The sequence below is a fragment of the Halichoerus grypus genome, chromosome 3, assembly GCF_964656455.1.
Source record: "Halichoerus grypus chromosome 3, mHalGry1.hap1.1, whole genome shotgun sequence".
In the NCBI taxonomy this organism is placed as follows: domain Eukaryota; kingdom Metazoa; phylum Chordata; class Mammalia; order Carnivora; family Phocidae; genus Halichoerus; species Halichoerus grypus.
In genome coordinates this window covers 32,994,361-33,020,613 of record NC_135714.1, presented here as the reverse complement: position 1 = coordinate 33,020,613, position 26,253 = coordinate 32,994,361, and the positions used below count along the sequence as shown (strand labels likewise).

Genomic DNA, 26,253 nt, shown 5'->3' with positions numbered 1-26,253 from the left:
AGTTCCACCTCTTTCTAGTTTTGTTTGCTTGCATTTGTTTGGTACTGCTTTTCCAATCTCTATATTTTAGAATATTTCTTTATTATGTTAAGTGTTTCCTATGGACAACGTATAGCTAGGCTTGTTTTTAATCTAATGTGACATCTCTGTCTTTGGATAGGAAAACTGAGTTCATTTACCTTTAATATAATCTCTGATATTCTTGATTTTATTCCTTCCCTCTTATTTTTGCTTACCATTGAACATACTTTATTTCCCTATTTCCTTTAATTTATATTTACTATTATGATCAAGTTATAATTTATTCCTTTTCCTTTATTAATTTCAAAATTATATACTTTCCCATTCCATTAGTGGTTATCTTCCTTTTTATTTTCTGAAAAGATGTGATTTCCCTACCATATTAGTCTATTTCCTGATACTTTTCCTCTACCTCAGTAAGATGACACTTCTAGAATGCTTTTACTTTCCACTCCTCTTCTCCCAACCCCACCTTTTGGGTTTTGTTGAGCAATTTTGCAATTTTTACTTCCAGGCTCTCATTAGTAGAGTCACATTTATCTTAAGAGTCTTTATTTAACACATATAGTACATATTCCCAGTCATTCCATTATTAGCCACATAAATTACAAAGCTCACTATTCACTCACCACTTTTTCCCTTCTATTTCACCTTCTCCTTTCTTGAGATCTCTATTCTCATTAATTTGTTGTTTAGTTACAGCCCTCTTTTCATAGTTTTCTTGGATGGGGTATGAGCGATATATTCTTGGAATCCTTACATTTCTGCATTCCTTTCCCCCTGGCAGGTGAATGGTGCTGGGCTGGAAAGAGACCTACCTCTTGGGTTACATTCCTTTTCTCTTAATAGAGATAGACATCACTCCACTGTCTGACGCCAGTCTGATTCTTTTCCCTTTGTAAATTATTTCTTCTTTCCTTCTAGAAACTTACAAGGTTTTTCTCTTCAACCTTGGGATTCAGGAATGCTGTCAGAATATGTTTAAAGTGTGTGCCTTTTCTCATCAACTCTGCCTAAGACTTAGGGCACTTTCAACTGCAAATACAAGTTTTCATTCAGGTCAGGAAAATTTGCATCTATTACATTTGGTTTTTCCCTTGTAATTCACTCTGGAACTCCTATTCCCCACACATTAGCTCTCTGGATTTGTCTTCTTTCTTCCAGCAGTTAAAGTATCCATTTAAGAATTTGAAAAGGTATATTAATGCTTTTCCTGATAATATTGGATCATCACCAACATCAGCTAAATTATCGGACTATAACATTTGGTACTACACTGTTGCCTAAAGTGAAATATAATAATATGCATCTCATTTGCATACTAGATAACTCACTCTATCAAGGTTGGCTTTTTTCACTATATTTTAAAATACGCATCTATTAATTTAATTATGTCTATTTTTAAAAAAATATTTTTAAAGCAATATACACACAGTCTTTTTAAAAATCTGTTCAGATAATGGAAGTAAAATCTCCCTCTCCTACCTCTGACTCCCCAGGTCCACCCCTAAGGTAACTTGCTTTTCACAGTTTCTTACAAAACCTTTCAGAAATTCTTCACGTATAACAGGGACAAAAACTATTACTGTAGAAGGATCCATAGCTTCTTTCCATCCTCCTACCTACTAACAAAACATTTTGACATTTGCACCCTCATCCCTTCCCACCTCCTACATCCCTACCTCCCACTGCCTTATCATGCAGATGGGACAAACAGGAGTGGGGGACTTATAAATAAAGAAGCAAAGAAGTTGAGGTAGGAGATTTATATCCAAAAAGCCCAGGCCTACTCACTACAGGGAGAAAAAAAAAAAATGGAAATGGAAAGACAGGTAGAGGGGTGATAGATGAGGACTAGTACTAGCAGAGATAACAGGGAGGATTTTGGCAAAAGTGGGGAGACAGAGGCTTTGGGGTGTGTATCGGATATGAGAGAGTGAGAGACATAAAGACTATGTGGATATGCAGACTTAAAGAGGTGTTCATGCAAGTTATGTTTTATATAAGTTGTGTTGTGAAAAATACAAGTGTTTCAGATAAGTTTTTCTGAGGAATGCAAACAAAGATTAGAATTACTTTCACTATCTTGTAAGCCCAAGACCATCTGAGGTTGTCATTTGAGGCCCAAGATCTATTCTGCTCATTTTATGTGTGGGTTTGCATTCATGTATGTATGTGTATATGTATGTCTGTGTGTGTTTAGAAAAAGATGTATAATATATAAGTAGATTTATCTACGTGTATCCTTTTTTAAAATTTTTATTATGATTTCTTAAGTAAGCTCTACGCCCAACGTGGGCCTTGAACTCACAACTTCGAGATCAAGAGTCACATGCTCCACTGATTGAGCCAGCCAGGCGCCCCTACATATATCCTTTCTTAAAAAACACAGAAGTGTAAATACATTTTTGCACCTTGCCTCTTTTCCCCTTAAATATATAGACTGATTGATTTCTATCCTGCCTATTTCCTAAAAAGATTTGAGTTAGTTTACAATAACATCATAGGCAAATTTTTAACATGACTCCAAGGACAAGAACCAAAAAGTAAAAGGGCCAAGGGAGAAACTACATTCAGAAATTCTAGCTAATAGTGTCATTTCATGAATGTAATAACAAATTACTAAGGTACTTTAAAAACAGATTCCTAAGTAACCAAATGCCAAACATTATTTTTGAAAGGAAGAAATTAATTTTACCTAAGGAAAGACTGAACAATGAAAAGAAAAACTTAGCCCAGAGCTTAACAAGACAGTGAGAGCTTCTTACTATGCAGCTCCATCCACATCAGAATCTTAGCAAAGAGAATCAGGAGAATGCCATCAATTCTCAGTTGTTTATACAAGCAGAGAAACCAAGATAAACCAAACTAGTGGGTAATTTTTTAAGTATATTTTATTGGTTTTTATACATCCAGATGGATAAATGATCAGCAAAGAAGTGTGCAAACAAAACAACGAAGTCCTACTGTAAACAACTGTTTCAGAAAGACCTGGGAAATTGTTCATTTCCCACAATCCTCTCAGCTCCTCCCGATGACCCCATCCATCTCACCCCTCCAGTATGTGCAAAACAGTAGATTAAAGCAGAATAATCCTTATAAATCTTTCCTCAAAGTGGAGCTGTGTTGAGTCAGATCCTATCAGTGTGAAGGATGGGGACCATACAAATAAAGAAAACATGCTTTCATCCATCCATACTTTGGGCACATGGCTTTCAATCTTCCCCTCCACTTCACTGCCTGTCACCTTCCTGTACAATATATACCTAAAATGGATGATCCAGAAGTTTGATATCACTTCTGTGACCTTCTCCACTCTGATAACCATCATCTCTATGCTCAGCCACAAATCAAACTATGTTGGGAACAAATACCACAGTCCTAATATCTTGAACTCTGATATTCTCTCCCTTCCTACAACCTCCTTCCACCTTCCCTCTCCTCGACACTTTTTGAACCTGTTCTTTACCTCCATAACACCTTCACTGCTCACCTCCATTTCCCCACTCTACCAGCCCCCTCTAGATTCTGCTTGACAACCACTAACCTTTTTTAACCCAACTGATGTCTGTTTTTCCTCCTTTCTACAAATTGGGAGAAAAATCACTTAATTGATACAATAAGCAAGTACCAGGCGTTGAGGATATACAGCTCTCAATCCAAAACCTGGTTCTACTTATTAGCTGGTAAAGTTGGGCAAGCAACATAATCTCCCTGAGCATCTGTTTCCTTACCCAAAAAATGGGGTATTATCCATTAGGATACTTGCAGCCGTAACAGAAAATCCAGGCAAAAGGAGCTTATTGTCTACCGTAATAAAGTGGTTAAAAATCAGTTCCAGGGTTAATTCAGTGGCTCTGTGATGTCATCAAGAACAAAGATTCTTTCCTCTTTATGCTCCACCATCCTCAGCACATTGACTTGGGCCTTAGGCGTATCTCTTCATGTTACTACATCGGTGACTGCAATACCAGGCATCACATACAGACACGAAGTCTCGCAGAAGAAGAGTGCACTTCCTCCCATGTGTCTCTATTAGTGAAGGAAACCTTTCCTAGAATCTTCCTAGAATTCTCCTTAGGTCCCTTTGGCTTGGTCAAATATCCACCCTTTATTTTATTTTATTTTATTTATTTATTTGTTTGTTTGACAGAGAGAGACACAGCAAGAGAGGGAACACAAGCAGGGGGAGTGGGAGAGGGAGAAGCAGGCTGAGCCAAAGGCAGACGCTTAATGACTGGGTCACCCAGGCGCCCCAAATACCCACTCTTCAGCCAGCCACCGGCAAAAGGAAATGGGATTACCATGATTGCCTTTTCAACCAATCTTAATTCACTTTCTGGGGCCAGAGAGTGGTCGAGCTTTCCTAAGCACATTGCCACCAGATACCTAAACAAAAAAGGCTGTGTGATAATAAGAATATCTGTTGTGTAGGCCAACAACCTCTGCCATTTGGGCAATAATAGCTGCTCCACAAGATGGCTATAAGATTATACTGGAAACATTTGCAAAGTACCTAGGGATGCCTGGCACATGGTAGACAGGATGGTTTTTAAAGATGTCCACAAATTCTTTAACATTCTTTCCTTCAAGAAGTAAAGCTAATTCCCCTACCCTTGAATGTGGACTGTACCTAGTGACTGGGTTCTAACAAATAGAATTTGGGAAAAATAATGGTGTGAAATTTCCAACACTAGGTCCTAAAAGGCATTGCAGCTTCTGTTTTGCTCTCCTGGATTGTCCACTCTGGAGAAAGCTGCCATGTTGTAAGGACACTCAAGCAGCCTATGGAGAAGCCCACATAGGGAGAAATTAAAGATTACCACCAACAACCAGCATCAATTTATAAGCCCTGTGAATGAGCCATCACCATGGAAGTGAATTTCTCAGCCTCAGTCAAGCCTTCAATGGACAGATGCACCAAGCCACATCTTGGTTGCAACCTCATGGAAGACTCCAACCCAAAATGATCCCAGCTAGGCCACTGCAAGAGTTCTGGGAAACTGAGAAATATTTTTATTGTTTTAAACCACTAAGTTTTAAAATGATTTTTTTACACAGCAATAGATAACAAATACAGATTTTGGTACCAAATGGGGGTTCTGCTATAACAAAAACTTTAAAATGCAAGAGTAGCTTTGTAACTTGTCAGTGGACAGAAGCTGGAAGAACTTTGATGAGAGAATTAGTGAAGACTTAAAGGGTCTTGAAGAGACTGCCAGTGAGGGCGGCGGGAAGGTTCATGGGTTTACTATGACAGACCAGGTAAAAATGTATCTTGCTTTTCTCCTCCATAAATTTTAAGTCTCACCATTGCTGAGAGGTACTATGCATCATGGAAAGGTACACAGGCTTTGGAGCCTGATTGCCTTGATTTGAATCGGTTCCATCATCTCTTATCTATGTAATATTAGGCAAGTTGCTTAACCTCTTTATGCCTCAATTTCCCTCAATGGATTTTTATGAGGATTAAATAAGTTGCTGCATGTAAACTAAAATAAATAAATAAATAAATAATGCAGGGTTTCTTTCTGTGTCCCATGGCAGAATTGATTATGGTTGAGGACCTGCAAACCAGAATTGGGATAGAAGCCAAGGAACATTACCTTGAGTAGCCAAAAAAAGAATAAAGTCCTTGTGATGGGCTATCCCACTAGGGTAGCATTTCTTAAGGTGTGGCCCCACCTGCATTAGAATCACTGGGGTATTTATTTAAAATTTGGGGCCCTACCTTCTGAGATTGATTCAGGAAGTCTAAAGGAGGGCAGAAATCTGGATTTTAACTGAACTTTTTGTGGATGATTCTTGTGTCCACTAAAGTTTGAAAACCATTGTCCTGGGGAAAGGGAGTCCAGGTAAATAGCCCAAAGATTAATCTCTTTGAACCTTACTGTTTTACCTTAAAAATGAAGGCAAAATTGTCCATTCTTCCCCACAATTTGTCCATTTTTGTTTTAATATACAAATAAGGTACATTAAGTAATAATGTGCATTATTTGCCACTGAGTGAAATTAACGCTGCTCCAAGATCTGCTACGTTTATCCTGGACTCGTGGCAGCCCCTGGCATATATCCACATACCCCCGTTGACATAACAAGCTTTTGTGGTAACCGTATCAACCCATTTCTAGTGTCTGATTTGACAAGGACCATCGTCAGTATTGTAAATATGGACATTTGATAATTCATCCTCTGCTCCGCTTTCTTCTAAGGAGCCTTTTTGTACGATAGAGACTGAGAAGTTTCTACATTTCCTAGACCCCTCTGGCAGGTAAAAATCTGGATATGCAATAGTGTCCACCAATTAGATATACTCTTATGAAATGTGGGAGGCAGAAGTAAGTTGAAGGCCCTCCATCTACTGCTATGTCTCATTCTGATAAAACGTCAAGTTATGGAGAGGTCAGGGTTTTCAGCAACAGATTTCTGGTGTCTGGTCACCAGCTCTGGGTACACTGAGAGCAGGCATGGCAATGGTGCCATGGTGGCCTTTTAATTAAGGCAGAGGTGGCAGGAGGTTAATTCTGCAGTGTTCTGGAAATCATTCCGAGCCCAGTCTAGAATTTACTTCTTGAGCTCTTCTACCGACTTTTAAAAAACTTTTTATTACAGTTTTGAATATATTCAGAAGTAGACCATAGACTAATAAAACCCCAGCTTCAACATTTACCAACTTAGGCCATTCTTATTTTATTTTATAAGCACCCCCCACCCACCCACTTCATCATATTTTCAAGTAAATCCCAGACATCGTATCATTTTATGTATTTCAGCATATATCTCTTTTTCAAAAAGTAAAGACTCTATAAAAAAATACAGTCACTCTGAGATAACAGAACGTATTGGTCTCTTGCCTCCAGTTCCTGGCACAGAGCTCCTGAAACCCTTGTAGTAATTTCCTAAGTGATAAAAACACTAGGAGCATCTCTCACTCTGATATTTGTCTTTGACCCCATCCCTGCCTGACACAGGGCTCCTAAAACCCGTTTCTAAGTGATAAGAGCACTAAGGAGCATCTATTGAGGTGACTCTGGTGTGGGCTCCTGGTTAGAGGCTGGTCACCAGAAAGACGAAGCCATGATCAGAAACTTGGAATTTTCAGTCCCAGCCCTCATCCTGAGACAGGAAAAGGGCTGGAAATGGGAGTTAATCATTGATCATGCCTATGTGAGGAAACCTCCATAAAATTCCAATACTATGGGGTTTGGAGAGCTTCCAGATGGATGAACACATCCAAATAGGAAGGGTGACACACCCCAACTCCATGGGGACAGAAGCCCCTGCATTCCGGACCCTCCCAGACCTCATCCGGTCTGGGTGTTCATCTGTGAACATCTCTTCATCTGGCTGTTCATCTGTGCCCTTTATCCTATCCTTTAATAATCTGGTATACATAAGGAAGTGTTACCCTGAGTTCTGTGAGCCACTCTAGCAGATTTATCAAACCATGAGGAGTGGGTTGTGGGAACCCCCAGTTTATAGCCAAGTTGGACAGAAGTTGTGGGTAACCTGGGGACCTACTACTTGCAACTGGACAGTCTTGTGGGACTGAACCCTTAACTTGTGGATGTTATCTCCAGGTAGACAGTGTAAGAACTGAGTTGAATTGTAGACACCCAACTTAATTCAAGAGAATTGCTTGGTGTCGGGAAAAAACTCCACACATTTGGTGACCAGAGGAAGGTGTTTTGTGTGAGCAGTAAAGAGACACAGAAAAGAAACACACAGGGGGAAGGACTGGGTTTTTTTCCTACACAAGACAGAAAGAGATAGGAGGGGGAAAAACTGTTATTTTTCCTAATAGGACTGCAATATCATCATCCCTAAAATAAATAAATAAATAGATCTTTAATATAATTAAGTGTCCAGTCAATGTTCCCATTGCCAATCGTCTTGTTATTGTCATTTTAAAAAACTTAATAGTTTTTTGCTGAACAAATAAAGTCCACAAATTGCAATTGGCTGATATGCCTTTTCCATCCTAATGGATAGGCTCCCTATCCATCAGTGTTTTTTTTTTCCCCTTTGTAATTTACTTGAAGAAACTGTTCAAGGGATGCTGTTAGAGCATCCCACAGTCTGTATTTTGGTGGTTACATCCCATGGTGTATTCCTCTGTCCTCTGTTAATTCATATAATTGGTTGTTAGATCTACAGGCTTGATCAGACTTAGGTTCAATTTGGTTTTGTTTCCACTGATTTTTGAGTCCCCAATTCTATATATCAGACATCTTTCTGGGATAGTAGAAGCTACCAAAAAAACCAAAAAACAAAAAACAAAAAGCATAATATCGTGCACTCTATCAGATGGACAACTACAAGGCATCCCTCCTTTCACTGCTTTCGCTGTACTGCACTTCAGATACTGCAGTTTTACAATGAAGATCTGTGGCAACCCGCATCAAGCAAGTCTGTTGGTGCCACTTTCCCAAGAGCACTTGCTTATTTTGATCTCTTTGTCGTATTTTGGTAATTCTCACAATATTTCAGGCTTTTTCATTAGTATTATGTTTGTTATGGTGATCTGTGATCAGTATCTTTATGTTACTACTGTAATTGTTTTGAGGGGCCACAAACCATGTTCATATAAGATGGCAAACTTAACTGGTGATGTTATATGTGTTCTGACTGTCCCCATTGGCTGCACCCCCATGTCTCTCCCTCTCCTTGGGCCTCCCTATTCCCTGAGACACAGTAATACTGCAATTAAGCCAGCTAATAACCCTACAATTGCCTCTACGTATTCAAGTGAAAGAGTCACACGTCACTCACTTTAAATCAAAAACTAAAAATGATTAAGCTTAGTGAGGAAAACTTGTCGAAAGCCAAGAGAGGCCAAAAGCAAGACCTCTTGTGTCAGTTAGCCAAGTTGTAAATGCAAAGGGCAAGTTCTTGAAAAGAAATTAAAAGTGCTCCTTCAGTGAACACATGAATAAGAGAGTGAAACAGCCTTATTGCAGATATGGAGGAAGTTTGGGTGGTCTGGATAGAAGATCAAACCAGCCACATAATTCCCTTAAGCCAAAGCCCAATCCAGAGCAAGATCCTAACTCTCTTCAGTTCTGTGAAGGCTGAGAGAGGTGAGGAAGCTGCAGAAGGAAAGTCTGAAGCGAGCAGAGGGCAGTTCACGAGGTTTAGGGAAAGCAGCTGCCTCTATAACATCAAAGGGCAAGTAAAGCAGCAGGTGCTGACGTAGAAGCTGCAGCAAGTTACCCAGAGGACCTAGTTAAGAACATGAACAAACGTGGCTACACTAAACAACAGAGTTTTGATGTAGACGGAACTGCCTTCTAACAGCTAATGCAGCTGGTGTCTTTAAGTTGAGCCTTTCATTTACCATTCCAAAAACCTAGGGCCCTTAACAATTACGCTAAGTCTACTCTCCCTATGCTCTATAAATAGAACAACAAAGCCTGGATGACAGCACATCTGTTATAACATGGTTTACTGAGTATTTTAAGCCCACAGTTGAGACCTACTGCTCAGAAAAAAAGATTCCTTTCAAAATAGGACTACTCATCCACAATGCACCTGGTCACCCAAGAGCTCTGATGGAGATGTATGAGATTATTGTTGTTTTCATGCCTGCTCACACAACACCCATTCTGCAGCCAATGGATCAGGGAGTCATTTTGACTTTCAAGTCTTATTACTTTAAGAAATGTATTTCATAAGGCTATAGCTGCCATAGATAGTAATTCCTCTGATGGACCTGAAAGCCTTCTGGGAAGGATTCACCATTCTCAGTGCCATTAAGAACATTTCTGATTCATGGGAAGAGATCAAAATATCAACATTAACAGGAGTTTGGGAGACACTGATTCCAACCCACATGGATGACATGGAGGGATTCAAGACCTCAGTGGAAAAACTAACTGTAGGTGTAGTGCAAACAGCAAGAGAGCTAGAATGAGAAGTGGAGCCTGCAGATGTGACTGAACTGCTATAATCTCATTACACTTTAACAGATGAGAAGTTGCTTCTTACGGATGAGCAAAGAAAGTGGTTTCTTGAGATGGAATCTACTCCTGGTGAAGAAGCTGTGAAGATTGTTGAAATGACAACAAAGGATTTAGACTATCAAAAAAACTTTGTTGATAAAGTAGTGGCAGGGTTCGAGAGGACTGACTCCAATTCTGGAAGGTCAGCTGTGGGTAAAACGCTATCCAACACCATCACATGCTACAAATAAATCATCAGAAAAGGAAGAGTCAATCAATGCAGCAAACTTTGTTTTAAGAAATTGTTACAATTACCTCAAACCTTCAGGAACCACCACCCTAATCAGCCATGTTGGTTAGTGATATCATTTGAATATTTAAGTTAAAATAAATAGAACTGTGATTTCCTTTTTATTATTCCTAGCACAGGGTAATCGTCAACAAAGATATGTTGAAGGAATGCATCAAGAACTGTTTTTCACATTATTTGCATCCAATGATCAAAAATGATGTGGCAGAAACTGCTATGAATTCCCCTACACATTCTCTTTCCTCTAAGAGAATGCCCAAATTTTAGCTGAACATATAGTAGACTGAAATAAAGACAATTTCCCAGCCTCTCTTGCAGCTAGACATGACCACATGATTAAGTTCCTGCCAATAAGATGTAAGTGGAAGTGTTGCATGGCAACTTCCAAAAATCTTCTACAAAAGACTGCTGGCACTTGCCCATTGCTCCCTTCTTTGTCCTTCTACCAACAGAATGCAGATGTGATTATTAGAGCTCTAGCTACCCACCCTGGTTTAGGAATTGAAGACCACACCTTGGGTATGATAAAAGTGGTGAACTAAAATAAAAGGACCCTAGATCTCCAAAAACTTCATGGAAAAAAAGCACATCCATTGGTCCTGCAGTGTCTATCTCTGGAATTTTATATGAAGAGAGAAATAAACTTTTATCTTTGTTATTGGAAAACCCCCACGATACCAGCTTCCTTTGTATAAAGGAGGAAGACAGATTTATTAAGTGGCAGTTTTTCAAAGATATATACTGTGGAGCCACATCTCTCTTAGTTGGGGATAATAGGATATTATTTCTTTTCAAGTAATTATTTTTATTCTTATGAAAAATATAATTGCTCTATAGTAGGAGTTAGAGAACCCAGGTTCAAGTCTTACCTCTGCCCTTAATGAGCAAATGAGTCAACTTCTCTAAGGCTTTATAAGATACTATGTAATAAGATTCTCTTGAGCCTTAAAATATAACATATATGGAAGTGTTTCATACTATAAATAACCATACACAGATAGTTGATGAGAATTATAAGATACCTGTGGTTAAAAACTCTGTCTCAGATTGTTTCTCCAGTAACAAGTGCTCAATAAGTATTTGTTGAATAGATATTTTGAAATCCTTGCTAAATGAGTGAATTGTTCTGCTTTAGAATGAATAAAGTTCAAAGGTCTTTAATATTAATTAAAGTATTACTTGAGTTTCTTAGAGCCACAATTCTTAATTTTGCCATCAGTCAAAAGATACAAAGGTGTGAAAAAATAAACCTAGCTAATCCGTTTATCTAGTTCAAAACTGGACCCAATTTGCTACAGCAAAATAAGAATACAAGTTGTGGTACAGAAATAAAATCTTTATGACCCTTTTCTTTCCCTTGAAATTACAAAGTTACACATAAAGACATATTTTAATATTTAAACCACTAACCCTACCACATCAAATGAAGGATTTCCTCACACTGGACTGTGGCTAAAGTATTTTATTAAATTAAGTATATTATTTGCAAATGGTTTCATAAGAAATTTTAAAAGCAAAGTTATAAAACATTTTCAATAAAAAAGTACAGAGTTAACAGCAAAATTACATTTTCTTTATAGTACAAATAAAAACATTTCATTTCTGATATACTGTCTGAAAATCTTATATTCTCCAACTGATAGCTGCAATATTATATTTTAATGAGAAGTTTCATGGTTAATTCAATCTTTTGTTAATAACAGGTTCATCATTTGGACCATAAAAGTCAACTGCTCAACTTTAAGGAAAATAATAAAATTTGTCATTATATAATGTTAAGTTACAAAAGGCTCTTCGGGATATACATGTATTCCAGCCTTGTTTCTCTACTAAATTCTGTAGAGGCATTAAGTAATATGTAAACTTCAATTACATTTTAAAAATAAGCACCATTAACATACATTCTACATAAATTTACCTTTTAAATGACATTTTTTGGCCACACAAACATTTAAATCTGTTTTCTTTACCATGTAAATAAAAATAAGCAATATTTAATAACCACTACACAGAAAATTACCAAACTTCACCTCATTGCACAATGGAAAAAGCACTTAGAAAAAGCACTTGGAAAAAACAGCACATGTTATTTTTGTGTCTTTTTTATACATTTTGTCATTTTCTTAAATTGAGAGCAGTTAAAACATTGTCAGAGCAATTTCCTGAGTCTCAAAGTTTCCAATTTCCAGCTCAGAAATAACCAATCTTGCTATTATATATGTCCTTTTTTCTAAGCACACAAAACACTTGAATTTAAAAAGAGAAAGACCAAAATAAGGACTGGAAACCATCCAAGAGAACTGTTTACTTCTCTTCTCAAAATGTGTTATAATATACAAGACACTTTAAATTATAAGTCAGAATTTCTACTGTATAATATGTCCTATATTTAAAGGCCATAGAATTGCAAATAGTATGGAAACACAAATAAGTTGATGAAACTTGAAAATAATATAGAGATACATGAACAGCCAATAAATCTAAGACAACATGCTTCCAACTCTCAGTGTTGAAGTAAGGAAGTGGATGAATTGAAAATACTGTTAGTGAGTTTCCTCAGTCCAACCCACTTGCCCTGTGGTTTCCACATTAGTTCTCTTTTTTTCTCCTGGTAGATACAGGTGAGAGACTACTGAAAAGATCTAATTGTTACTAAAACCTTCGAAACTACAGAAGTGTTGTACTTTTAGAGGATCAATGCACTTGCAAAGAGCCATTCTAATGAGTCATGTATTAGCACAAATATACCAATACCTGAAAACTTCGATAATCCCCACACTGTCTTTACTTTTGACACACAGGATTTGCAAAGGAGCAAGAAAAGAATTTGATAATCCCCAAACCTTTGGCATACAGGATTCAGAAATGGGCAAAACAAGAAAGGAGCAACTATAAGATTTTCTTTCATAATTATGTGTTGTTTAAACTATGTTAGACAGTGGGGTGGGAGGCAGTTTAAAATTAAACAACTTCACAAAAACACAAGATGCTCAAAATTTGCCTATATACTTATAAATGATGATTAAGAAAAACATCCTAGATTTACCAAAATAAAGCCTAAAATTAAGGTTGGTACAGCAGAAAACATAGCTTCTTTCATTTGGTTTCTGCCCACAAAATACCTCACCCCTTGTTCTTTTTGATTGCTCCCATGTTAATCATAATTATAGTAACACTGAAATAAATCTAGCTGAAGTGCACAAAAGCGACACTTTTTTAAACAGGGTGAGGAAACATAAAAACATGGAAAGCGAGTATGCAGCTGCACACACTCTAACTCCAGGTTTTAGCATTGTTACTCACATTTCTTAAATCATATTAATTTACACATAGACATATTTTATTTCATTAACAACTATAGTTTTATAATAAGTTCTCCAAATGAATTGCTTTATTTTTAATGTATACAACTCTTCTAGACATTACAAAAAACATGCTAAACTGTTGGCATTTTTTCTTTTTTTAACAAATTACTATCAAACATAAGAATAATATTTCAATACCACTCACTAACCATTTCTAAATAATAAACATTTTTATTTTTGTGGAAATAAATTTAATGATACAGCTCTTTTAAAAGCATGCTTTCATGATATATAAAACGTGTTTTTGAGTTTTATTTTCATTAAAATGTCTGTTCTTTTGGGAAATCATTCTGTAATTCAGGATTCTTTCAGTAACAGCTCAACCCTGTAATTCTTGATCCAAATGATTTTTAAGCTTATCAAAAAGCAACACAACCATTTTGTTAAATTACGTATGTTGGAAATATTCTCCATATCCAAAGTCAAATTTATTTAAGCCATTGTTTCATGTTGGAAAATTATACTTTACCATATTAAACTTGTGTAAATGAAATTATAATTGACATACTAACAGGACTTTTTAGCTCACACACAAAAAAAGAAATCAATGAAAGTTTCTCTTCAGAAAGTTGGCTCATTTTAAAAACAAAGGTAAAAAACTTTTAAATTGTAAAGATTCCTTTTAAGATTATATCAAAAATGTTTTCTATTTGCTTTAAATTAATAGAGGACTTCGACCTACTGCAGTTTAGAAATCATATGCTTCAAATATAAAATACAGCTCTTTAGTACTGTCTTAAATACCATTTACACAGACAGCTCTAGAAGCAGTTCTATAAGACACCAATACTTGGTAGATTATCTAACCATTTCTTCTCTAAAAACTTTTCTGCCTACGGAAGGTATAAAACTGTAATATAATCTCAGGCTCCAACTTTCCTCCTAGAAAATGCACACACACAGAACAAAAGGTAAGAGATCAATATCATATACAATACAGAAGAAAGTGCAAATGGCATGTCTTCCTTCCTGTAGGATATGGCAAAATGAAACTTTTTTTTGTATTTAGTTTTGAAATCAAAAAGTATTCAAGTGTTTTTGTTAGATTTCCTTTCTTTCATTACTACTACTACTACTATTACTACTACTACTACTACTACTACTACTACTACTACTACTACTTCTTCTTCTTCTTCTCCTTCTTTTAATACAAGGCTTTCATCGGCATGAACCAGGTCTCAAAGCACTTTAAAATATCTCTCAATGATGCCTTTAGGATTTTACTAAATGTTAAACAACAATTAATATAAAGGTAACATTTTCTGAGAAAGAATCAGAGCATTTCAAACTTTAAAACTGTAGCTGACACTTTTCTTAGACATTTTATAATCAATAAAAATTCTCTTTAATATTTTTAACAGACAACATATTTGGCATTTGATTCAGTAAAAAATTAAACTTCTCTTGAATTCTGAAAAACATCATCATAATGTTTTTATTATAAGTGGACATTTCTAATAAACACATTTACAGTAAAATTGACTAAATTTACCGCAAATAAAAGTAATTTTAACCTACAAACCTTCACACTTCTAAGTCAAGGATGTTTATTTTACTTTAGCATGACTTTCAAGCACCCTGGTTTAATTTCAGAGAACCTACAGAAATGAGAAAAGAGTTATTTCAGGTAAAAATTTCAAACTGGTTAAGGAATATATCATGCATGTAATCAATTCCAAGTGTCTATGCTAAATATAATATTTACTATCAAAGTATTCTCCTTTATTAAGTCAATCATCCAGGACCAATATCTATGCTTATGCACCTTTTAATCCATTGTAAAAATAAATAACCCTAAGGCTAGGGGTTACTCCTAACTTAGTAGTTATTTAAGAATTTTCAAAACTCTCAAGCTGGAATTTGACCTTCATGAAGAAGACCATGCTGTATGAAGGATAAGATGATGTCTGCATTACATTATTTCTATGCATTAAGTGAGTACTAAAAAGAAATCTCTAACATAATCATAAGTCTGATTCATCAGGCCATGAAATGCTTCCAAGTCCCTCGGTGTAAAATTTAAAAAACACTAGTCTCTACAATAGACCATTAATCCCAACACGATAATGTTCTAGTCCAACTACTCCTTTTTTAACAGAAACTCTAAAATGTCATCTGTTTTCATGCTCAGAATTAATGCTACCATTTTCTATAATGTGGCCAAACAACATTTTATTACATGGCATAAACAAAATATGCTACACTAACTAAAACTAGAAGTAGGGGGAAGTTGGTACCTAATGATAAACATCCTCAGGGAATCTATCCATCAACAGATCCTTATTCTTGGACTTTTCTTGTCATTTCCTGTTATTGAATAATAATCACTTAATGAAAAAAGACATTTCATGTTTGTCAATTAAGATCATTAACAGCACTTGACTTATGAAGATGTATAAATTCATATTGACTGGATGCTTCTGTTGCAGTTTAAAAAATCCAAATTATAATCATATTTTAGCAGAAACTCCCAATTCCTTCCAAAATCCACATACGAATAATTATATTTAATTATTAACTTTAAACTATGAAATATACAATCTAATAATCTTGGATAATTCATTGTCAAAGAAACACAATTATACTTACTTTCTGTTAGATTTTAAATTTACGATAGAAATAGTTTTGTCAGGTGATTCCTTTAACAAGAAACATATCTGTCTTTCATTTCTGGTTTTCTGAACATCCTAAATCCAGCAGGGAATGTTATATCATAATTTAAGCATGAATTTGTGGCTAATATAAGATGGTTAAATTTAGTTAACTATTTTAATAACTCACCTGAGCATGTTACTGGTGTTAACTATCTGTATATGGGCAATCGCCATTATCAGTAACAGAACTCTATACTCACCTGAAGCTGTGGCTTGTGAGGTATTTCATGACGGCTGGTTTGATGCGAGCAACTCCTCCCTGGCTGTGGTTTCCTCTCCCCGTAATCACGGAGAGAGAGGACTTACCACCATTCTGCTTAAATTCTGTTACGACAGGAATTGCAACAGTCAAAATTTATTTATCTTACATTCTCAATAGAAAACAAACCTCAACTACTCAAACACATATGAAATTACTTTCATGGGGACTTAGAGATTTATAAATTCAAAAAGCCCCCAAATTGAGGTTTTGAAAACTATGTTTCATCTATACTGTTTAAGTATGGAAGTCTCCAAGCAGCTCATCCACCTAAACACAAGTGCAACTTCTTCCCCTGTGGGGAAGAAGATTTCTGTGTGCTACCAGAATTTCTCTCTAAAATAATGATAATGACAACAGTGATATTGATGATCTCTAACAATGATTGCATACCTGGAGTCAGGCATTGCTTTAAGCAACTTAATTTATTAACCAAGAGTCTTCACAATGACCCTTTTAATTAAATATTTTGAAGCCAGCCAGCTTTGGTGTGATTAGCAGCTCTGCCACCAAACAGCTGTATGGTAAGACCATGGACAAGTTACTTAGCCTATCTGTGCCTGTTTCCTTATGAGTAAAATGGGATACAGTCTTACTGTTAAAGATAATTGTTAAGAAACTCTCCCAAGGCACCTGGCTGGCTGAGTCAGAAGAGCATGAGACTCTTGATCTCAGGGTTCGAGCCCTGTGTTGGGTACAGAGATCACTAAAAAAATAAATAAAACTTAAAAAAAAAAAGAATAAGAAACTCTTCCAAAGAGATGATTTTTAAATATTAAATGAGCCTAGGCCTCTTGTAAGAATACAGCTCCTGCTCTGGATATGACCATGTGAAAATTAAGTGTATAAACCAAAAAGTCAGTAATAGCTGCAATAAAATAACAAAAACAGTGTTAAGTAAGAGTTGATATAATGAATTTAGTAAATATTTGTTCCTCAGTCATAAACAGCACAAATTTGACCTTCAGCATAAAATACATATACACATAATATAAATATTCTGTATTCTGCTCATTAAGTTGCCCTGAGACTCCAGCAGATCCACAAACAGTTTTTCAAGCCTCCTATCTCCAAGGCAATATTTAGCCTAGAATTTTAAGAGGGTATGTTGCTCCTGCATTTCTAATTCCTTCTTTGCTTAAAATCTCCATTTTTTTTTTTTTTTAAGATATTATTTATTTATCTGAGTGAGAGAGAGAGTAGGAGCAGGGCAGGGAGGGAGGGACAGAGGGAGAAGGAAAGGGAGAGCAGATTCCCCGCTGAGCAGGGAGCCCAACACCAGGCTCCATCCCAGGACCCTGGGATCATGACCTGAGCCAAAAGCAGACGCTTAACCGACTGAGCCACCCCGGCGCCCCAAGATCTCCATTTCTACTCTAGTCCATACCCATCACTTCAAGCAATAGTTTGTTCAAAATTCAACTCTTCCTGGGCGCTGGCTATACAGGGTATTCACTTTGTAAAAAGTTTTTATGCTATACAATTATTACTTGTACGCTGTTCTTTATGGATGTGATATTACAAAGTTTACTTTAAAAAAAACTCAAATCTCTTAACTATCCATAATTCACTCTCATCACTCCTTCACTGCTGCTCCCCTTATCAGTGACGGCAGTCATTTATACCACCTCATTTTTAAATTCACTGCTCTGAAAATGTTCCACAGTTGAATTGCATGCCTCAGATAAAAGCAGGCGTTCAAAGGACGTTTGCTGAATGAATTAATGTGTATGTTTAAATGTTCCCAAATTTCAGACTATTCCTAACATTTATCACCTTAAAAAAAAACTATTCAATTCATTTTTAAGTCTAGCTCAGATTTCTTACCATTTCATTTGTAAATATTTCAGTGTGTATTTCAAAAAGGACTCCTTAAAAACAACCACAATATCACCATCATATCTCAAAAATAGTTTCTTAATATCATGTTTCTAAAAATGGCTAAAAGTTTCCCCTCAAAAAATGTTTTTACAGTGGTTTGCTTAAATCACGGTTGAAACAGGTTCACACATTGCATTTGGTTGATATATTTCTGAAGTAACTTTTAATCTACATGTTCTCCCTCCTTCTGGGATTTTCTTTACGATTTATTGAAAAACTTGGATCATTTATCTGAGATTTTCAGTCTGAATATTGTTGATTGTATCCCATGGTACCATTTAACCTGTTCCTCTGTTCCCTGTAAATCCCTACAAAGTAGTAAAAACTTCATAGGCGCTGGTGATGCATATTCCAATCAGAAGGCACATAAGGGTCAGATATCTTTTTCGTTGTTCACTCCCAAGTTTGACAATCATCTTTTATAACTAGAAGCAGTGGAGGGCAGAGCCACAGATTGTCCCCTAGATATATTTCTAGTCAACAATACTACCATCTGGTGGTGACCGACAGCAACTACAGGCTACCACAGGTGGCAACCTGCACAAGGATGGGCCTGGCTTCAGAAAGGGTTTGTATCTTGGGTCTGACCAAGTATCACCTTACACAAGTTATTTAACTCTTTTTTTCTTGTAATCTTTTTTTATTGAGATACAATTAATATAACATAAAGTTCATGATTTTAAAATGTACAATTCTGTCGCTTTTAGTATAGTACAATATTCTGCAACCATAAACACTAATTCCAGAACATTCCATCATCTCAGAAAGAAATTCTGTACCTGTTAGCAGTCACTCCCCAATCCATACTTTCTAGCCCCAGCAACCACTAATGTACTTTCTGTTTCTATTGGTTTGTCTATTCTGAACATTTCATATGAATTGTAATCATATAAAAAGGGGCCCTGGTGTACCTGGCTTCTTTCACAAAGCAGGTTTATAAGGCTCATCCATGTTGCAGCATGTATCACTACTTGATTTCTTTTTGTGGCTGAATAATATTCCAGTGTACGGATACACCAAATTTTGTCCTTTCATCAGTTGATGGACATTTGGTTGTTTCCACTTTTTGGCTATTATGAACATTCATGCACAAGTTTGTGTGTGGATGAATTGTGTTTTCAATTCTCTTATGTACATTAACTAGGAGCAGAACTGCTGGGTCATACGGTAACTCTATGTTTAACTTTTTGAGGAATGCCAACCTCTTCCACCATGGCTGCACCATTTAACATTCCCACTGGCAACATAAAGTGTTCAGGGATGCCTGGGTGGTTCAGTTGGTTAAGCATCTGCCTTCGGCTCAGGTCATGATTCCAGGGGCCTGGGATCGAGTCCCACATCAGGCTCCTTGCTCAGCAGGGAGCCTGTTTGTCCCTCTGCCTGTTGTTCCCCCCTGCCTGTGCTCTCTCTCGACAAATAAATAAATAAAATCTTAAAAAAGTAATAAATAAAGGGTCCAATTCTCCACATCCTTACCAACACTATTTTCCATTTTACTAAACTTTTTAAATCATCAGTTTCCTCATCCAAAAATGAAAGGAGTATCTACCCTTTATTCAGTCATTTAAGTTTTTTGGGGATGTTGAACGAAATTCAACAATGATGATTTAATAATCATTACTGACTCAATTCCCGGCCATGAAGACAGACTTTAATAATCAACTATACAATAAGCTTTTTATAAATACTGTGATACACAGGAATACTGCAAGAGGCTTTTAACAGGGAGTCTGGATGGCAAGAAAGGACAGTACAGGTAAAAAGTCAGAAAAGGAGGAACAAAACACAACATGAGAATGGGGAGGGAGACAAGGAACAGATTACACAGGAATTTGGGAGTTTATGCTAAATATAACATGGCAACCTGTATTTTTGTATCACAATGCCAATTATTATGTAACTATTTGCTGTCATCTACCCTACTAGACAGCAAATTCCATAAAAATAGGGACCGTGTGTCTAACTGCTCTATCCTTGATGCCTAGAATATATAAGATAATCAAATTTTTTATTGAGTAAATTATTTATTCATCCTCTACAGACAGAATATTCTCTTATACCACTTCTATAACAGGTTTCTTTTCTCCAGATTAAATAATGTATTTAAACTGCTCTTAAATTTTTTCTTTTCTAATCTTTATTATTACTGTTTTCTAAATTTTCTCAAAGATTTCCAAAATTATATTTAAAAAACAACTGGGGAAGGGGGATCCTTTACTTTATCAAAAAATGTCTACTAATAGGGGCTCCTGGGTAGCTCAGTCAGTTAAGCATCTGCCTTTGGCTCAGGTCATCATCTCCGGGTCCTGGGATCAAGCCTCGGGCTCTCTGCTCAGCAGGAAGGCTGCTTCTCCCTCTCTCTCTCTCCCTCTGCCCCTCCCTCCCTGCTCATTCTCTCTCTCTCAAATAAATTTTTATTTTTTTTTTATTAAAAATTTTTTATTTATTCATTTGAGACAGAGAGATACAGACAGAGAGAGAAGGAGCAGTGGGGAGAGGCAGAGGAAGAGGGAGAAGCAGACTGTCTGCTGAGCAGGGAGCCCGACGTAGGGCTCGATCCCAGGACCTGGAGATCATGACCTGAGCTGAAGGCAGATGCTTAACCATCTGAGCCACCCAGGCACCCCTCAAATAAATTTTTAAAAGTCTTAAAAAAAATGTCTGCTAATAAACACAGAATGAACACAAATTATAAAACACCATTATGCAACTACCAATATAATAACTGATTCAGTCAAGGATCATCAATGGATACTAAAATTACTATGTGAAATACTATAAGAGAACAAGTTAGTTATTCACACAGTTGCGAAGTTATCAATTGCCCAAAACTACTAATTCATTACAAAGAAAAGGTACATTTACATAGAGAAATCTAACAGAGTCCCACCTTAGCTAAGAAATCAAACTTAACATCACCAATAATGGGGCAAAATGACCATATTATGCCTTTTGATGTGTTCACCAAGGATGATTCAACATCACCTATGCAGTATTTTTGCCAAAAAAGTTAACTGAATCTAATCACGAGGAAAGATTCAGACAAAACTGTAGGTCAATCTACCAAAGCTGGGAGCCTTCAAAAATGTCAACACAGAAGACAAAAAATAGGCAGAGGAACTATTCCTATTTTTTCTTCAGTAATCTCTACACCCAACGTGGAGCTCAAACTCACGACCCCGAGATCAAGAGTCACATGCTCTACTGACTGAGCCAGCCGGGTGCCACAATAATCTACTTCTGTATTACTGGAGGCTACAAATATAGGGCAATCAACTGGAACATATGATGTCTGACTGGATCCTGGCTTGAGGCAGAAAAAAATGGCACAGCTATATAAGACATTTCCATACAGCTGGAGAAATGTGAATGTGGCCTGTATATTTGACAATATTATTATAACAATGCTAAGGATCTTTAAAGTAATGATGGTACTATGACTATGTAGGAAAATGGATTTGTTATCAAGAGATAAACATGCTAAGGTATTTAGAGGTAAGGTACCACGATGTTTAACAACTTATTTTCAAATGGTTCAGCAAAAAGCAATTTTAAACAGATTAAGCAAATGTGGCCAGAGGTTAACAACTGATCAATCTAGGTAAAAGATACATGGATGTTTATTATACAATTATTTCAACTTCTCTAAGGGTTCTTAATTTTTCAATATAAAAAGCCAGGAAAAAAGATAGCAATAAGAGTACACATGTTGATATGCAAAATAAAGATCACTGTGACATTATAATTAAATGTCTGTGAGTAGAGAAATGGATACATTATGATGTACTCACAGAATACTATACAGCAGTTACAATAAAAAAATGATACCATCATTTTTTTATTGTAACTATTTGGATACCACCAAAACTATATTGGGTGAAAATAAAGTTTGGTTGAAGGTATAGTGTGAAACCATGTACATTAATTTTTTTTAAATTCACAAAAGTACTACAGACTGATTATTGATGAATGTACATATAGTAAAGGTATTTTAAAAACTAGACAGGAACCAACTAAAAGATGTTGATTTCCACTAGAAAGAGAAGGAAGAAAGAGAAAATGATTGGGAAGAATAGGGGACCTGGCTGGCTCAGTCAGTAGAGTATGCTGACTCTTGACCTAGGCTATGGGTTCAAGCCCCACACTGGGGGTAAAGATTACTTAAAAAAGAAAAAAAAAAACCTTAAAAATATCTGGAAAGAATACAAAGGGAGGAGTAAAAATATAAAGCATACATGGTAAAATGCTATCACTTGTTAATTGGATTCATGGGTACCCAGGTGTTTTATTATATTACTGTAAGCTTTTCAACATGGCTTTTATGGTAAACAGATGAATTTCCAACCTCTATATTAATCATATTTAATCAAGTATTTAATTAATTACAAATGATATATGTTGAATTGATAAACCTGTATAAAGTATAATACAAAGCCTTCCTACACACATTATATATATAATATTATATATGTATAAATTAACCAGAATAATATAGCTATCAGAGACAGGGCAGGGTTATGGAACTATGAGGGGATAGCTGAGGCATGGGACTCCATGTCTCCACAATAAAATGGAAGATAAAGAAAAAGCCAAATTGAGAATTCAAAAATACTCTAGTGGTGGTAAAAGAAGATGACTTCTAGTATTGGAGTCTGGAGTAACTAAAACAGATTGAATTTTTCTAAATGCTACCACCTGATAATGAAAACGAAACAAGATACTTTAATGTATATGAATACATGATATTGGATGGAAAAATATCCTCATCCAAAGCCCTTGGAAGACGTAGAACTTAGAAGAGGCAGGTAGTTGCCTTTCCTTGACCTGCAAAGACAAAAATACAAGCAGAAAGGGAGAAAGGGAGCACCTCCATAATGCAAACACTCAGAAAGCCTGCCTTCTGTGATAATTCTGTAAAAATCCTATCACTGTATTTACTTCTGCGTTTTATTGAACACCTACTGAACTGACATCTAATAAACATCTGTTTGCTTTAATAAATGTCTACTGAACAAAGATGTATGATATTCCTGAAAGGTCCCATTTATAAGTCACAGAGGATTCTCAGATTATACCCTTTAATAAATATAGCAAAGGAATACAAAGATAACTGAAACAGGGAGTTACCTAACTAGAATTTAAATAAAAACTTGAAACAAACAAACAAAAAAATATGAAATAGGGAAATAAGAAGAAAATGTTAATGACTATGCCAATGAGGATTCTTTTCCAAGAAGGTCCACTTGAAGAATGAACCTAATAGAAATATCTATAAATGTGACAGATATCCTCAAGCCTGCGAATTCAGATTCTCCTAAATTAGCAAGTTTACCAACATAGGCAAAAACATATTTTCTATCGAAAATCTGTCATTACCACAAGTCCTACCTTCAGTTTTCTGCTGTAAAACTGTCATCAAATGTTCTATAGCTTCATCCACATGTAGCCCATGGAGGTCTAAAACATTCTGTGGCAGCAGGGAGGCATTGACTTTCTCAAAAATCTCCACGGCAGCAAGGTGATTGGCTTCTTTCATCTTCTGCTCATGGAGACTACCCTTTTATTTTAAACAGATCACCAGTAAACACTTTTGCTATTTGCTACTTAGAAGGCAAATGAGGAAACAAACAGTGCCCCCAAATAAAAGGTAGAACAAAAAAGGGAAAAACAAATCTAAAATTTTAAATAATGCAATGGTCTAATATGCAAGAAGGCATCAAAATTTAGGTGAATTTTGGTGAATTAATAACATAGTTCTTAAAATACTAAATCATCATTTTTAACATATTTCCTGATCCAAAAATCATAGAAGAGGAAGACTTAAATAAACATCACTTATCTCAAGAAAGAATCCCTTAGTTTATCCTTTGATAATTCTGATCTCATTCCTTTCAACACCTTGTGGTTACCCCTGAAGCCATCCCTCAAGGTATGTTATTGGGGTATGTTATGTTATACCAGTTTGGTACCCTTCTCCACTCAATCACAAAAAGCAAGCCATGTGGAACCACAAAGCTAAAAAGGAAATCAGACAGGTTTCTTGTAATACCATGTCCAATAAGTCCTGAGTCAAAATTTTACTTCACTGAAAGATATTAATGGAACTTTCTTTTTCTGACCATAAAAGTGATACATTACTAAAAATTCAAACATGATAGAAAGCACAAGTCCCCTGTAATTCCACCCTGAGATGGTCAGTATTAACATTCTGTTGTCTTTCCTTCAGAAAACCTCTGTTTAGAAGTAGCACTAAATGACAGAATTTATCCTAAAAGAAAATATGGACTGTCAGAATAAACTGTAATTCATGTAAGCCATAAATGCAAGAGCAACCATAGAAATTGAGCATTTCAAAGGAGAGGTAATTCTCAGAACCATACATTTCCTATATATTAGGGTATCTTATGTCACTTATATAATCTACATTCCCCAGAATAACTTAATCTAGTCACAATAAGAGTATTACCTGCTATAAGATTATTTAGACATTGTAAGCGACAAAGAAAGAAAGATTAATCAGTCTTCCTCTTTACCTGTTGGGCATAAAACGTGGCAACGTGTTTTTTCCCCATCCGGTAAGCTTCTTTTGCTTTGCTGTAGCATTCCATCCTCTTCTGCTGGTGCAGGAAAGCCTCTGCCCTGTAGTCGTTATACTCTGGGTACTCAAAATCCTGGAAAGATGGTTCGCTTGGTATATCTTCAGTCTCTTTCGATTTCTTTGCCTATAAGATGTTACGCAATAAATAAAATACAGAGAGAGTAGAAAAATACGGGCTTTTCCTTCAGAAGATATATTTGAAAACTGGGCTCTACTATTTTTTGCCTTTTTAAGATTTTATTTATTTATTTATTTGTTTGTTTGACAGAGAGTGTAAGCAAGAGAGCACAAGCAGGGGGAGTGGCAGAGGGAGAGGGAGAAGCAGACTCCCCACTGAACAGGGAGCCTAATGTGGGGGCTCAATCCCAGGACCCTGGGATCATGACCTGAGCCGAAGGCAGATGCTTAACCCACTGAGCCACCCAGCGTCCCTATTTTTTACCTTTCTTCTCAGGAAAGAAGACTCTCCCCAGAGTCTACCTAGTAAGTCATGCATTTAGTGACTATATTAACTTTTTCATGGTACAAGGTACCTCTTCTTTAACCACTCTTATCTTAAAAGATGTTGAAAAGTTCTCTAAAATTATCAAAATATAATTAGGTCACAAAATCAAACCAAAAAAGAAAACATAAGATATTCAAAGAATAAAATTCATTTAGCTAATGCAAAATTTTCCAAATTTTGGTTTGTAAACCCAAAGAGTCCAGTCATTGGAGGTAATAATGGCATATTTCAATTTATATGTTTTAAAAAACAATAAAATAATTAAATAATATTCTTTTTAAAACAGAAGGGCTGGGACGCCTGGGTGGCTCAATGGGTTAAGCGTCTGCCTTTGGCTCAGGTCATGAACCCAGGGTCCTGGGATCCAGCCCCACATTGGGCTCCTTGCTCAACGGGGAGCCTGCTTCTCCTCCCTCTGCCTGCCACTCCCCCTGCTTGTGCACACGCGTGCCCTCTCTGACAAATAAATAAAATCTTCAAAAATAAAAAATAGGGGCGCCTGGGTGGCTCAGTCATTGAGCTTCTGCCTTCAGCTCGGGCCATGATCCCGGGGTCCGGGATCAAGCCCCGCGTCAGGATCCCTGCTCGTGTTCCCTCTCTCGCTGTGTCTCTCTCTGTCAAATAAATAAATAAAATCTTTAAAAAAATAAAATAAAAAATAAAAATAATAATAAAACAGAAGGGCATTTGTAATGTCCATCGCTGATAGTAAAAATCGT

General features: G+C 36.3%; 1 protein-coding gene across 6 annotated transcripts in view; it reads right to left on the bottom strand.

Annotated features, from left to right (window-relative positions):
* Window positions 1–11,719: 11,719 nt before the first annotated feature.
* N4BP2 (NEDD4 binding protein 2) overlaps window positions 11,720–26,253 on the bottom strand; it is an 83,988-nt gene continuing 69,454 nt past the window's right edge. For 3 of the 6 annotated variants that reach the window (XM_078068531.1, XM_078068533.1, XM_078068532.1), the window contains 4 exons: window positions 24,965–25,153; window positions 23,820–23,988; window positions 16,492–16,615; window positions 15,168–15,235 (listed from right to left, as the gene is read on the bottom strand). In XM_078068531.1, the coding sequence (XP_077924657.1) occupies window positions 15,190–15,235; window positions 16,492–16,615; window positions 23,820–23,988; window positions 24,965–25,153 (528 nt within the window). In that variant the 3' untranslated portion in view covers window positions 15,168–15,189. Of the gene's footprint in view, window positions 15,236–15,874; window positions 15,945–16,491; window positions 16,616–23,819; window positions 23,989–24,010; window positions 24,447–24,964; window positions 25,154–26,253 lie in introns of those variants that run through there. The other 3 variants (XR_004912395.2, XM_036076900.2, XM_078068534.1) reach the window with 3 other exon arrangements.